The following is a 15,624-nucleotide window of genomic DNA, read 5'->3' on the forward strand; positions in this document are numbered from 1 at the left end:
TCTGTGAGCCACAATATTTTTTGCCTTCTCTTTCAACACCCGCTGGCAATGTCTAACTAGATGGGTTAACACAATACAGGTGAGATACCGACAATAAGATACCACGTGAGGATGCATCACCTCCTTTTTTGCCTGTTCTGGTGTCCATGATCTTCTCAATGGTCTCGCTGTCATCTTCCGGCTCCACCTCAGCTCCCTCCATCTCTATCAGGTCGTCAGAATCTGTCTCAAAGTCATTCAGGTCCTCCTTGTAACTGGAACAAACCAACACAACGCATGTAATGCAAAGTAATGTGACAGAAGCAATGTGGAACAGCAACACTTTCCTTCATATTTCAGATTGAACTAGTGAAACAATGACATACCTGACTTTGGCCGCCACCCTTCGCCGGGTTTGTCTCTTTGGGGTATCTTCATCATCGTCATCATCATCTTCCTCCACAGATGACTCTTGTTTCCTGGTTTTCCTTCCCTTTGGAGGCTGCTGTTTTTTGACTGTAGATGATTTGGTCTGTGGTCTAAAATATTGAGTCAAATAACCACATGAATCCCACTTCTAACCACTCTGCAAGACACCCTACTTACTAGTTTTTCCACTAACAGCTCTAGCTGACTATAATCCCTCCTAACAACCTGACTCACACCAATGGCCTTGAGACCGCTTCTAAACCTCCGACCTCAGCAATATGAATAATATTGGTGATAAGGTTACAGGTGAACGTCTTCATTAAATGCCTTTAGAGCACTAAGTGCTCAATTGGGGGAAATCATAAAGTCAACCCACAAAATTGACACTGCAAAAACACTAATAAGACATCGCCCGATTTTTGGGCCATGTAGCTGGTATGTTAGCGAGCTTTCATCAGAACATAATTTTGGTTGACTTTGGGATTTTTCCGTCATTCTTCTGAGTCTAAATTCAAATATTCACAGCAATATAGAATAGTAGAATGCATAGCATAGTTGATACAACATTAAATGCTCAGTAATAAATACATAGAAAGTTTCACAATTATCAGATTTGAATTTACAGATTTCATATTTTGTTAGTGACTGAAGGCTAAAAAGAAGCCCAGTCATACAGTACTTTGAAAGCCAAAAAAAACACTAATATAGCTAGTTTCTGATTTCACACAATGGAAATGAAAGTGTACAGATTAGTTGTCTGAAGACCAGACTTCACTACATCCTTACCTTCTAGCAGGAAGTCGTCTGGATCTAACTTTCTCTTCCTGCTCACTGTCTGCACTGCTGGCATCCTCCTCCTGCTCCTCCTCCTCCGAGTCATCACTCTTCCAGGTATTTCTTACAACACAGAAATACCACAGATTCACCCTTTGGGCTTATTATGGGTCTACACCTGATCTGGTTGATCTGGTTAGCCAGGTTTGATGAGATATCTAAACAAACTAAAGTTCTGAAGACCACCTCAGTCTGGCTGGAACTCCCAATGGCCCACTTTAGACGAGCACAAACACATGGAAATAGAAAGGACACAATACTGACAGCACAGAAAATAATTTGGCAACATAATAACAAATACAAACACCACTGAATTGAACGATACAACTAAGTAAATGGCATGCACTTACATCCAAATAGTCATGGGATACTAATTAGGTGTGACCAATTAATTATTCGACTGGTCGATTGTTTGGTCAACAATTTTTTTTTTGTCGAGCAGTAGAAAATATACACACACTATTATTTTATGGCACACGAGACACCCGTCGTATTCGCGCCCATCTCAGTGAACTAATCCATTGCGGAGGCTGCGGGAGTGCGGACGCCTCTGAAAGGTCGGGAATTTGTTATGTCCCCCCCCACTTCGAAAACCAGTGGCGCCCCTGCCTTTAGATAACCACTCAGCGTGAAAAAGGGAAAAATGTCATGCTCTGATCCAGTGTAAACTTCAGAAAATAGGCATGCCTACATGATTACTTCTTATCCCTTGCACAAATAGCCTATAGCTGTGTCTGTCCCGAGCTCACTGGCTGTTGCAAGGAGATTCAGGCTGGACCCAAGTTATTAGTTGTTTCAAGTTTGTTGCAGACAGGCCATGCATAGCCACTGTGATTTATAGGATAATTGTTTTTTAAATCTGGATATTTTCTACCTGCAGGCTGCAATGTTTTTATTTGTTGGCTTTATTGGCTGGTTTTACATAGTTGGCAATAGAAGTTACTTTTTAGGTTCGTATTATTTTCATTACTTGGATAGAATTTGATCTATATGGATAGAATCTTTGGATACGAAGATGTTATTATAAATTAAATGTAACTGCTCCAGGAAAAACTGCATATGAAAACCATAACTGGCACACAGATCAGTAGAAATGGTAAGATAAATTGGCATTTCACATGAGAAGGTTTACAGACTCCTCGTGTAGCTTATTACCGGCAATTTCAGGAGCGTAACGGCAGAATCTGCAAAAGCCAGTAGGAGTGGGAGGAGGATGGTCGGGAAAGCTTAAGTATATCATTGGAAGATTGACCATAAGAGACTACATTTTCCAAGTGTCCGCCTGGTGTCCTGCGTCGAAATTGGTGCGCAAAGCCAGGTGCAAGTATTTTTCCATTTGATTGAGAGGAGAAACCATGCTTCCACGAACTATATATCATCGAAGAGATGTGAAAAACACCTTGAGGATTGATTCTAAACAACGTTTGCCATGTTTTCAGTCGATATTATGGAGTTAATTTGGAAAAAGTTCGCGTTTTGAGGACTGAATTTTCGGGGGTTTTTTGTAGCCAAATGTGATGTACAAAACGGAGCTATTTCTAATACACAAATAATCTTTTTGGAAAAAACTGAGCATTTGCTATCTAACTGAGAGTCTCCTCATTGAAAACATCCGAAGTTCTTCAAAGGTAAATGATTTTATTTTGAGGCTTTTATGTTTTTGTTGAAATGTTGCGTGCTGGATGCTAACGCTAATGCTAACTGCTACGCTAGCTAGCTACTTTTACACAAATGATTGTTTTCCTATGGTTGAGAAGCATATTTTGAAAATCTGAGATGACAGTGTTGTTTACAAAAGGCTAAGCTTGAGAGATGGCATATTTATTTCATTTCATTTGCGATTTTCATGAATTAGTTAACGTTGCGTTATGGTAATGAGCTTGAGTCTGTATTCACGATCCCGGATCCGGGATGGGGAGATCAGAGAGGTTAAACACATCAATCCGCTTTACTAGGGGTGTAGAGCCTAACTGGCAAAAAAGAAACATCCCTTTCTCAGGACCCTGTCTTTCAAAGAGAATTCATAAAAATCCAAATAACTTCAGATCTTCATTGTAAAGGGTTTAAACACTGTTTCCCATGCTTGTTCAATGAACCATAAACAATTAATGAACATGCACCTGTGGAATAGTCACTAAGACATTAACAGCTTACAGACGGTAGGCCATTAAGGTCACAGATATGAAAACGTAGGACACTAAAGAGGCCTTTCTACTGACTTTGAAAAACACTAAAAAGAAAGATGCCTAGGGTTCCTGCTCATCTGCATGAAGATGCCTTAGGCATGCTGCAAGGAGGCATGAGGACTGCAGATGAGGCCAGTGCAATAAATTGCAATGTTCGTACTGTGAGACGCCTAAGACAGCACTACAGGGAGACAGGACGGACAGCTGATTGTCCTCACAGCGGCAGACCATGTTTAACACTTGCATAGGATCGGTACATCCGAACATCACACCTGAGGGACAGGTACAGGATGGCAAGAACAACTGCCTGAGTTACACCAGGAACACACAATAACTCCATCAGTGCTCAGACCATCCGCAATAGGCTGAGAGAGGCTGGACTGAGGGCTTGTAGGCCTGTTGTAAGGCAGGTCCTCACCAGACATCACAAGCAACAACCTATGGGCACAAACCAACCTTCGCTGGACCAGACAGGTCTGGAAAAAAGTCCTCTTCACTGACGAGTCGTGGTTTTGTCTCACCAGGGGTGATGGTCGGATTCACGTTTATCGTCGAGGGAATAAGTGTTATACCGAAGCCTGCACTCTGGAGCGGGATCGATTTGGTGGTGGAGGGTCTGTCATGGTCTGGGGCAGTATTTCACAGCATCATCGGACTGAGCTTGTTGTCATCACAGGCAATCTCAACGCTGTGCGTTACAGGGAAGACACCCTCCTCCCTCATGTGGTACCCTTCCTGCAGGCTCATCCTTTCATGACCCTCCAGCATGACAATGCCTCCAGCCATACTGCTCGTTCTGTGCATTATTTCCTGAAAGACAGGAATGTCAGTGTTCTGCAATGGCCAGCGAAGAGCCCGGATCTCAATCCCATTGAGCACGTCTGGGACCTGTTGGATCGGCGGGTGAGGGCTGGAGCCATTCCCCCCAGAAATGTCCAGGAACTTGCAGGTGCCTTGATGGAAGAGTGAGGTAACATCTCACAGCAAGAACTGGAAAATCTGTTGCAGTCCATGAGGAGATGCACTGCAGTACTTAATGCAGCTGGTGGCCACACCAGATACTGGCTAACTTTTGATTTTGACTAGGGACACATTAGTCAATTTCTGTTAGTCACATGTCTGTGGAACTTGTTCAGTTCATGTCTGTTGTTGAATCTTGTTATGTTCATACAAATATTTACACATGTTAAGTTTGCTGAAATTAAATGCAGTTGACAGTGAGAGGACATTTATTTTTTTGCTGAGTTTATGAGCAGCGCGTGAGATTCAAGTTTGGGGAAGATAACTTTCACCATAAATTTGCACCTTTATAATAAAAGCATTACATACATAATTGCATTTGCGGTCACTTTTGAGAATGGTGCTTTCCGCTAATGGAACAGTTGCGCTTATAGCTCAATACCATGTGTATATTGCATCCCACAACTGTCCCAGATTGTTTAGAATATTTATTTCTCGCACAGAATGGGTCAACTTTTGTACTATAGGGGAATAGTAGATTGACATAGGCTAGTGCTTTTGCTGTTCCTTAGGCCTACTCATCTTGTTGGTTGACGAAAAGCAAATGTGAACAGTTCATCCAATATCTTCAATATGCACCTTGGAGTTGGATAAAGATATGTGCAGTTGTGTCCCCGATGTGTCTGTCTTAACTTGTAGCCTGTAAGAAAGACCCGATCACGTGACTGAAAGCCGTGTGATTGAGAGACACTTCAGATTGTGCAGCACACTCTGGTAGAAGGGCAGAACGCAGCACTCCAGGCCACAAAAGACAGATGTTTTTATAGGGTGCATTACGGCCACAAAGGGGATGCCAGCATGAAATTTTACGCATTATCAAGAGCTTGTAAAATTGTGAATGCGAGACTGACAAATTATGTACAAGCTGAGCAAAAAAACTAAGCAGAGCTCACGCCTTTCAAGTGACTTTAAAAAAGTCAATCAAGTCTAGTCATGCAGCCTTACAATGTATTAAAACCCAAACATATAGCCCAATGTTAGTAGAACAACTAAAGTTACATTAATAAATTAAGCATATATGAGTACCCATTTCTTTGTTAACTGCTCAACACAGAATAGCCATGCACACTCCCTCAAATCGTTTGGAGAAAATGTATATTTTATTCAGCTTTGTTCAATTGTATTCTTCATACAATAAAATTATGCCACGGAATTATAAGCAAATCTTGTCTGCTAAATGAACTAGTGTAGCCCACAGCCATTTGGCATAGCTACATCAGGGCCTAACAAAGACAATTCAGAGTATGCTATTCTTTTCTTCTGAAATAAGACTACATTTTCTTCATATCATGCTTCTTTAGACCTGACTAAAATATATAACGGATTTAATGTTAACGTTTAGGCTATTTTACATGGATTTATTAGACTTTTTACGATGGAAGCCAGGAGATGCTGTATGTGTTTATGTTAATTAATGGTCAATTACCATGAGACCGATAGTTATTTGCTTGACAATCACAAGCTGACAAATGTGACTGCCACAGTCCTAGATACTATACCTGTACATGATATCAAACAACAATGTGAGTCAAGACTATAGCAGAGAGTCTAATTGGATGACAGCAAGTGTATTTTGGGATAGCCAGTAAGGCAAACATATGCTATAGACAACTGACCACTTCCAATTGCTTTGACGATTAACCTACATCATGATTCAAATGATTTCTTGTGTTATTATAAATGGCATAACTTTGATCAGCATTTGACACAATATAGTACATTTATCTCTTGACATGATAGATTTTAGTTGATAAGAATAATCAAAATACAGAAAAAACTGAAATGAAAAGAAATAAACATCAAATAATCTCAATACTCACTCTTTCCTTTTTTGTCGTGTTGCTTTTCTTTTAGGACTTTCACCTTCTGAGTCACTGCTACCCTGCAAATGTGTTGAAATTGATTACATCTCAATGAGATATTAGGCTTTGCCGTTAGGGGTTGCAGCTACAGTGAATGAGACACCAATAAATCCACATCATATACACTAGATGGTGCAACTTCTGCATGTGCAAACCCCTTTGAGGCAAAAATACAATTTTAGTGGAGTCGGGCTTTTAGTACATGAACATTTTCAGTATATTTCATGTTGCACTTCTTACCCCGGCTCCAATATTGAGACGAGCAGGTTCTTGCCTGCTGCGATTTGATCGCCTGACCCCATAGACATCTGGATGCTCTTCCCACATCTGGAATCAAAAACCAAATTGGATCACTGCATCTTTGCCTCCACTTTCTCCTTGACATTTTCAGTCTCCATCTGAATTGAGGCATTACTCCCTTTCTAAAAATGCACAGTGTCCATGCATCAACGCTGTTGTGTAATATATTTGTTTCCAAAACTTCAAGGGCCTTTCAGCCCTACATAATACAACCAGTTTGGAGTACAGGCCCTGCTTTGTTTACCTTCTTTACATCTGCCAGATTGTTTCTCTTTTTAACTGGTGGTTTGTCGTTGACCTCTGCTGAGGCTTGCTGGGATTCACTCTGAGACCCAGACTGGCTCCCAGATTCAGAGGAACTGTTGGACTCTCCAGAGTGGTGCGATCTTCTCCTCTCCCTGCCCTGTTCACTCTCCGACTGACTCCCAGACTCCGACCCAGAGTTGTTTGATTCTTCAGAGGCCGAATTGCTATAGTATCAAAAATATGGAGTTTGTGTAAATAAAACATTCCTGCACTACTTATACTAAAAAAAAATGTAAAAAATGATATTCAAATCTCTGGCAGCAGCTCTGATGGACATTCCAGCTGTGTAATGATCATGCTTATTAATCAGCATCTTGATATGCCACACCTGTCAGGTGGATGGATTACCTTGTCAAAGGAGAAATGTTCACTAACTAGATGTAAACAAATTTATGCACAATGAGAAAAATAAGCTTTTTGGAAAAATTGTGGGATTTTTTAAATTTAATCTCATGAAACATTGGACCAACACTTGTTGCACTAATATTTTTGTTCAGTATAGTATCACCCTTTTATAGTGGTGGATTTTAATTTGGGAAGCTATACAATAATTTTCCTTTTCAATAAAAAGCCAATTTTATGAACAGTTTCTCTGACCTCCCACCTATTGTTAAACACTGATTTGGCTAAACAAATTAGGATCACTTTATTAATCCAATTGTACACAAGGTCTAATGGATTTTGACTCTCGCTTCATCCCAACCCCTATGAAAGACACACATACAGGTTGACGAGATCAGAGCAGGGGGCTGCCACACTGGGTACCCATGGAGCAGTTGTGGTGGGTTAAGTGCCTTGCTCAAGGGCACAGCAGCAGGCAATGGAATCTAGGTTTAGTATGTAGGACATGTTAACCTAGGCCAGGGGTATTAAACTATTACCCTACAAGATACAGAGCCTGCTGGTTGTCTGTTCAACCTGATAATTAACAGCACCCGCCTGGTGTCCCTGATTAGAGGGGAACAATGAAAAAAACAGAGTGGAACCTGAGTTCGAGGTACAGAGTTGAGTTTGCGGGACCTTGTCTATACCACAAAGTAGAAAAAGCTGCGGAATGTGTAACATGTTAAATATAGAGTTCCTGTAGTACTGAAAAGACTACACACAACGCTAATTCCTTTAGTGGAGAGGAAACCGAAGACCACCATAGTGTGCTCAGAGTAACTTTGTCATAACAAGCCCATTCTCTCCACCTCAAACCAATCCTCTTACACTGATCTTTAAAAATACTTAACCCCATGCAAGAGAACCTGCTGGAGGTCACCTAGAACAGTGGTTATCAATCTGGGGTGCATATTATTATTGTCATGCTGAAAGACCTTTCCACAATATTTAATAAGTTTCCTAGACTAAAATTATCTTTGCATTCATTCAATTCCTAAAATTGCCTACAAATCTTCACAAAAAACTATAACCTGTTGTAAAACAGTAGAGGGCGCCAAATAAGTCCTATGTTTGCCAATGCCACACGAGGGCTGCGATCAGCACGTTTTTACGTTCTGGGACGTTCAATTTCAGAAATGGTGCCGTACTTTACGATCAGTTAAAAAACGGGGCGGGGTTGTGGTTTGGGGAACGCTGTCAGTATGGCCACTGCCCTTTAAAGACATCACTCATTGCTTCAAGCCACACCCACCAAACGGGAGCAAACGTACCTCAAAAGTCTGTTCAAGACAGTTTTGGTAAACGTGTTGTTCAGTACAAATCGTTCAGCAAACGTTCAAGCGAACTGAACGCACCTCAGTACACAGGGCCAACAGTGACTCAACCAAACAACATGAAGCACCTACTGAGATTCTGTCAAACAACCAATTATAACATCTAGATCTGAAATAATATTCACCTCAAGAGCACATCACAACCTATACAATTTGTCAATGCAAACACATTAGTTAAATTATATGTAAACAATGACAAAACCATGCCCTGATTCATTGAAAACACTCCACATTATTAGTGATCTAACCAAATATTCCATATTCATGCTGTACTTTAGCTTGAAAAAGTTACATGCAACTAAAAAAAGATTATTCAATTTAAATGTCATAACCAGAATAAATCAGGAAACCAGAACAAATCACTGCAACGTGTATTTATTTAACTGTAATTATTACATCATAAACACAGCAAATTACACAAGGGAGTAAACCGGTCTATGCCCCACATTGCATTAGTTAAATTTGCCATGATGGAATGTGCAGTACCCTGAATAGACTATAGGGGGTACCTAATTCTAGATCAAATCCACAGTCAAGACGACCTTGAATGGTTCAGACATGGAGTCGGCTGCTAGAATAGAACGAAGGAAAACAATTTCTTCATTTGAAGCCCTGCTTTAATACCATTGTGTAGTCACTTATGATACATAATTTCTGTAGTTAAATGAATACAATGAATAACTACAGGGTAAATTAGGAAAGCCTATAATTAATATTATATATCTTATTAATAATGAAATGTTTATATAAACATTCAGATAAGAAAAAAGGGGGGAAGGATTTGAATAAGTTCTTATTGTGATATCAAAAGGTATTGGATTGTGATATTAAAAAGGTATTGTAATGTATCCGCCACTCAGTCACCCAGCAACAAATGCTCAAACCCCTTCCTCTAGTGAGAATGTAGCTGCTGCTGACTAAGCAAGCGCATGAGTGGGTGACTCCCTCCATTTAGTTAGGTCAGACATGGGCGGGACAAAAAATGTAACTGAACTACTACAGGCTGGTGGGTTGCTAGGTGAGGAATGAGCCAATCCCAGCTCAAAAGACAAGCCCCTGACCTTTGAAACACTTCCTGTTCCCATTCCTGTAGTTCTGAGCATACAGTTCTAATGCAGAAAGTCAGTCTATGCAGCACAAAGCAAGAGCCATTTTGTGACTTAAAAGTGGACTCCACTTCATGCAACACATTTTAAAAGAACATTTAATAGTGATCTGCTCTCACAGTGCATCTTGCTTCTATGTGCTTGAAAATAATCTTCTATCAGGACAAGAGCAGTCAAAAGTGTGGTAGATTAGGATTTTTTAGGACAGACTAACTGTGCATGTTACTAAAATGGCTGCCAACAGGACAGCAAATGCACTTGCACAGCATTTCTTGGTTGACAGCATGCCTTCATGTCATGTTTTTCTGACCCATTATCAATTACATTCAGGACTAGGGGCAGTTAGCTGAAAAGTTTGCATTTGACAAAATCTATAACAAATGCAATGCTTATCTCTTGAGCAACCCAACCAGGCCTGTAGTTGAAGCATTCGTGAAAGCCTATGGTTGTAGTAGATGTCAGTGACATCTGACAAGTTACTTTTGTAACTGGCCCAAATGTCAAAATATAGGCCATGTAATAGATGACAAATATGAGGTTGGCCCTATTAGGCTTTAATTATGATATGCAGTCACCAATTAATTATACATTGGCCTACACATGACATTAGTAACTTCCATGACTTAAGTCTAAAACTATCATTGGTAGACCAAAGGTGTGAGCAATGTGCACTTACCATCCCCCAGAGTATGACATTATTTAAATATAATGGAAAACTATATTGTCAAATATCATGTTAAACTCAAGACTACCATTAGATTATGCAAGCAAGAATGATTATTTGACAGTACAGACATGACCATCTCCCACATGGCATCAAAATAAACTGAGCACATGAGGTCCTTTAAGAAGATGTAGCACTTTTTATTGATGATGAAATTACATTGTTTTGTGTTCCTTCTGTTTCCAACACAGAGCTAATACATTTCAAACATTTGAATCCCAACTTTAGATTATACCTTTATCTGTCAAATAAAATAAATTCTTAAGTCCGTGAGAGCATGAAAACATCTGCCATACATGATGTTTACCATCTTGGCACTTAGCTTCTGATACCATGGAACAGCTATTAGCCTATGAGGAACTCATAATCACCAACACAGTTGATGTTGTACAAACTTCAAAACTAGTGCACAAGCACAGCTGAATTAAAAGGGTTATTGAGCATTGAGGACATCACTCAATTTAAATCAGAATAAGCTGTCCTATAAAATCTAGTTGGAGCATTACCACATATTTGAAATTCTATTCATAGTCAACATAAATAAATTAGTGAACACCTAAGGTGTGCAAAATTCAACATGTCAATGGTTAGTCAGATGTGTGCACGTGATGATCCCTTCAGAAAAATAGAGATTCATTGATGCCAATAATAATCCTGAATCAAATGGAAAAAGGCATCAATAACATTGTTTCCCCATATAAGTTAACGTGAATACATACTTTCAGTATAAACCTAATTGAATAACTATTTGAAATGGCTATACATAACAAACATGTTGTAAAAGTGAAATAAAACATTAAATGTACAAGAGGACTGACTATCAGTGAAACTAATATTGAGCTTCCCTTTCTTGCTGAGAAACACATGAAGTTCTGAGAACAAGATATCCAGGAGGTAAATAGATCAACAGGCCAAATAGAAACTAAAATATTGTGAACGTTCAGTCAAGAGTGATTGTATGGCCTACTATACATTAAACAGTTCTCATTAAAACACAATAGTTTATGATTTAGGCTACCAAAATGTCTAAGTTAACATTTGTTTTAGTAGTCAACTGTTTTAAATGAAGACAAAGGTGTCTTTAAAACTTAAACTGCATAACGTTAGTTGTCTATGCAGATGAAACAAATGATAATGCGCATTAGTGTATAAATTTGAATATTCCCCTCAGCCCTATATGTTAACATTAGTAAATTAGAGGTTTCAAAATGTTTAAAAAAGAATAAGCATTGTATGTTCAAATGGTGCAATGCAGTATCGACTAATAAGACAAGGTCATATTACAATGTAACGATAGAACAACACATATTGACATCATGCATTTGTTCTTGGGGAAGCCATAAACTTCTAGTTTGTATACATGTGGGTAAAGATGTATTTCAAAGAGCCTGAAAGTTCAGTATTTAGTGTAACAAATGCTAAGAAAAATTAGGGTGTGGCTATTAAAAACCAAGGTCATTGATTTGAAACTGGTACAAATCGGGACAACTTAAGTGGCAAATATGTTCACAGGTGATCAACCATGCTTGTCAAGGTAAACAATCAAGACAGATGTCAAAAAAGGGAAAATATAGAAGATCGTACCTTGATGCGTTGCTTTGAGTCGAACCTTCATCTTCTTGCTTTTTATTCTTATTCTTCATCGTCGTTTTATCTTGAAAACGTTTGATTTGATGATCTTATGTCCTGGTATTGACTGTCAAAAGTTAGAGGGATGGACCATTATAAAACTCCCATAAGATTGTTTTTGCTCAGAGGACAGTAAAAACCTTCACGTTATGAAATAAGCCATCAGCATTGTGTCTGACGTTTAAAACGGGCATTATTTATATTAATATGTACATTATCGATTAATAAATGACAACTGATGACATCCTGTGATAAAAAAAAAAAGCCAAGTGTTGAGTGTATTTCAATTAGATTCACCGATCCAGCCACATGCACAAATTCTAACTGCGTCACCAAACAAAGGACGCCTAAACTGTGATAAATGAAAAAACAATCGATTGTAGGTAGGTATTATAAAACGTCAACATACCTATTCCATGTACAGGAAGGTATAATGAAATTAGATTCACATCCGCAAAAGCAGACTTTAATACTTATGACATTAAAATTAAAATAAATGCCATTTAAAAAGGTTGAATGAAAATAAACAGGCACAAAAAAACGAAATGTTGATAATAGGATAATGAAACCTCACAAAAGTGATACTGAGACGAAATGCTAGAGCTCTTCACAGAGCACACTAAAAATGGAGGGGCGCCATGGCTGCCAAACCTAGGCAGAGAAAACAACGACCCGCGCATACACGCTGCAAAACGGATCTACACGACGAAAAACGCATTAAATACCGCAGAAAACCTAATTCACTGTTCACTATAGTAACACGTTTTCTTTTAAGTAAAACAAATATTAATAGCGCGTCATATTCGAGCTTGATTTCATGAAAAAGAAAAGGTCTGACGAAAGCCCAGTTAATTGTTCCCTTTCCCAAGGCTCATCCGCCATCTAGAGCTCCTTCCTAGCTCTGAAAGCTTTGCCTTTGATTGACGTTATTTCCATTTACCCCACACTCAGGTGATGTCCAAAAGTCCCACCCCCTTAATTTTGTATAAAAACGGCAAAACTATATTACATTTTTATATTTTTTTAAATTTAGTTTCTTCACTTCAAGAGGATATCATTTGACAAAGTTAGAAACATATTGAAACAAAGATGGGTTTAAAGTTGAACAATAATATTTAAAACACTGAGACCCATCACTTCCTGTTCAGACAGGAAATAAGACTTCAGGAGCCATTTTAGACGCAAAGAACCTTGGACACCATTTCAGTTCTTGCCAAAAGCTCAACTCTTTGTATTATGTAGAGCTGCAGTGTATGACTTTTATTGGTTTAATTAATAGTCTGGATTAGCCAGCCACTTCACCATGGACTGCATCAATCACAATAAGCCATACGCTTTAACTTGACTTCAGTATAAAAAAAAATCTAATCACGCAAATCAGATTTTGTGGACAGAAGTCCTACCTAGAGTGTATAAATAGTACCCAAAGTGTATGATGTAATTAACTTGAAAGGAAATTATCCCACCAGGGATGTAGTGGTCCACAAAGGTAAATTGCTAAGCAATGCTCGAGATGCAGACAAGTAAACGTAAACACTTCAGCAAAAAAACTTTAGCGTAATAGGTGTGTGAAGATTCCCAAAATAAAAAGTTGCGTAAACTGTGTTACTTGCGTTTACCTTCGACTACATCCCTTGATCCTACAGTAATTACTAGCTAGCACTATTTATGTAATTTAAAATTGTATCCCTTCCACTGACTGGATGCATTAAGAATCCCCAGAAAATACCAGACAGGTCATTACATTTGTGAAATTGATTCAAAGTTTGCATTTAGAATTTTCACATTTAGAAAATAGACAATATAGTCTGGTAACAATCTTGGGTAGCATATTGACCAATGAAAGAGTCAGAATAGTGAAAAAACATTGTTTTATTTAATATAAATAACAGCGCATTAGGAAATCACAGAAGTAGAAAAGTACTCTAATTGAATGCAGTAAAAGCAACTATTACAATAGCCTATTCAAACAACTGAGTCCAAAGAATCCCCAGCACAAGAGTCCATGTGAAAGTTTAAGTAATTCCAATTGAAACTGTCAAATAAAATCCAGAAAAATCCAAGCAGTCAGCTTTTCAAAAATCCAATTAGTTCCCAAATCCCAGTCGCCATCTTGATGACAAAGCAGTTGTCTCCACTTCAATGTCCAGTAGAATTGGGTCTTTAATGGAATTAAGAAAAAGATGAAATGAGTAAAAAAAAATATATATATATATATTACATTTAATTAATAATGAACTATTGTCCAAACCCATCAGGTGGATTTCTTTTGGGCCAAAATAGCATCAATAACTCCACAAAAGATTCCAATTCTGAATAGCTAGCTAAAAGTCAAGTTGGTAATGAAACCCAGAAGTTTAAAATGTCTGTACATTACTGCAGTATGAGGTAACAAATATCGCAATTCGAATCAATAAAAAAAATATTATAATATTACAAATATATCTCAGAGCATTAAGGGCTGAATCCTTGCTCCCCATACATATAACATGTCATTTGCAAACAGATTGGACAAAATATAAATATTTCAGAATTCTGACCTATTTGCCCAAATGGCATTGTGTGCCTTTTATCGCTTTTAAAACGCCAACAGAAATGCTCATGCTTTTCAAACATGAACCGAAGACAATGAAGTGAATAAATATATGGAATACTAAAAGTAATGCAAGTGTTCTAGTATGAACCTCAAAACTATCTGAACTGGGAAAGTCGGGAGTACAACAACTATTTCCTACGTGGGAGCTTGTTGTGATCGGTTTTGGATGTCGGAAACTTGTAATTATGGCGATTCAGGGAGCTTTATAGAAGTATCCCAATCCTGAGTTTCCGATAATTCCGAGAGCACATGAACGTAGCATTATGCAATTTAATAGCAACCATTCAACACATTTTAGAGTTGAACAATTGGAAACAACAAAAGACAAAACAGGAAATACAACAAAATTGCATGCACAAGTAAAAGCTAAGCAAATGGAATGTTCTAACACATCTGTTAATTGAAACGAATGACCGTTCACTATAACTTATATTTGAATGTGGATCATGTAAATTAGTTATTTCTCAAAATTATCAGAAAAACAAATTATGCCATGGTTTGTGATCTACTTCTGGAATTGCACCATGTTCTTTAGATGTTACCAATTTATTTGATAACATTAACTTGATACGGTTTATTATTATTTTGCTGTCAGGCTAGGCAAAACTACTTAAACTGTCCATTAGGGGGCCCACCAGAATCACATTGAGTACACGTTGGCATGAGTTAATCTCATAATGTTGCAAAATTCCTTTTCCAACACTTTTGGACAACTGACATTGCTGAACCATTACAGTTGTATCTAAACTATTGCAGCTTGATTTGTAAACAAAACACAAAACTACAAAAATAGTAATCATGCATGAGCTAAACTGCACAAAATATGCTAAATGTGCTTCCTCTGCATGCACCCTGCCTCCAAAATTTCCAAACATGACCAGCAGAGATTCAACAAGGAAGAGATAAAATCTACATGTGGAATGAGAATAAAACCA

At 38.3% G+C, this 15,624-nt stretch overlaps 1 protein-coding gene across 2 annotated transcripts in view; it reads right to left on the reverse strand.

Moving 5' to 3' along the window:
* LOC139371959 (chromodomain-helicase-DNA-binding protein 2-like) overlaps positions 1-12,996 on the reverse strand; it is a 29,697-nt gene extending 16,701 nt beyond the window's left edge. For both annotated transcript variants that reach the window (XM_071111973.1, XM_071111972.1), the window contains exons 1-8: positions 12,503-12,996; positions 12,049-12,160; positions 6,855-7,080; positions 6,551-6,637; positions 6,269-6,330; positions 1,195-1,305; positions 366-518; positions 121-254 (exon numbers count right to left, since the gene is read on the reverse strand). In XM_071111973.1, coding sequence (XP_070968074.1) covers positions 121-254; positions 366-518; positions 1,195-1,305; positions 6,269-6,330; positions 6,551-6,637; positions 6,855-7,080; positions 12,049-12,107 — 832 coding nt within the window. In that variant the 5' untranslated portion in view covers positions 12,108-12,160; positions 12,503-12,996. The remainder of the gene's footprint in view (positions 1-120; positions 255-365; positions 519-1,194; positions 1,306-6,268; positions 6,331-6,550; positions 6,638-6,854; positions 7,081-12,048; positions 12,161-12,502) is intronic.
* Between the last annotated feature and the right edge of the window lie 2,628 nt (positions 12,997-15,624).

The sequence above is a fragment of the Oncorhynchus clarkii genome, chromosome 2 (genome assembly GCF_045791955.1).
Source record: "Oncorhynchus clarkii lewisi isolate Uvic-CL-2024 chromosome 2, UVic_Ocla_1.0, whole genome shotgun sequence".
In the NCBI taxonomy this organism is placed as follows: Eukaryota; Metazoa; Chordata; class Actinopteri; order Salmoniformes; family Salmonidae; genus Oncorhynchus; species Oncorhynchus clarkii.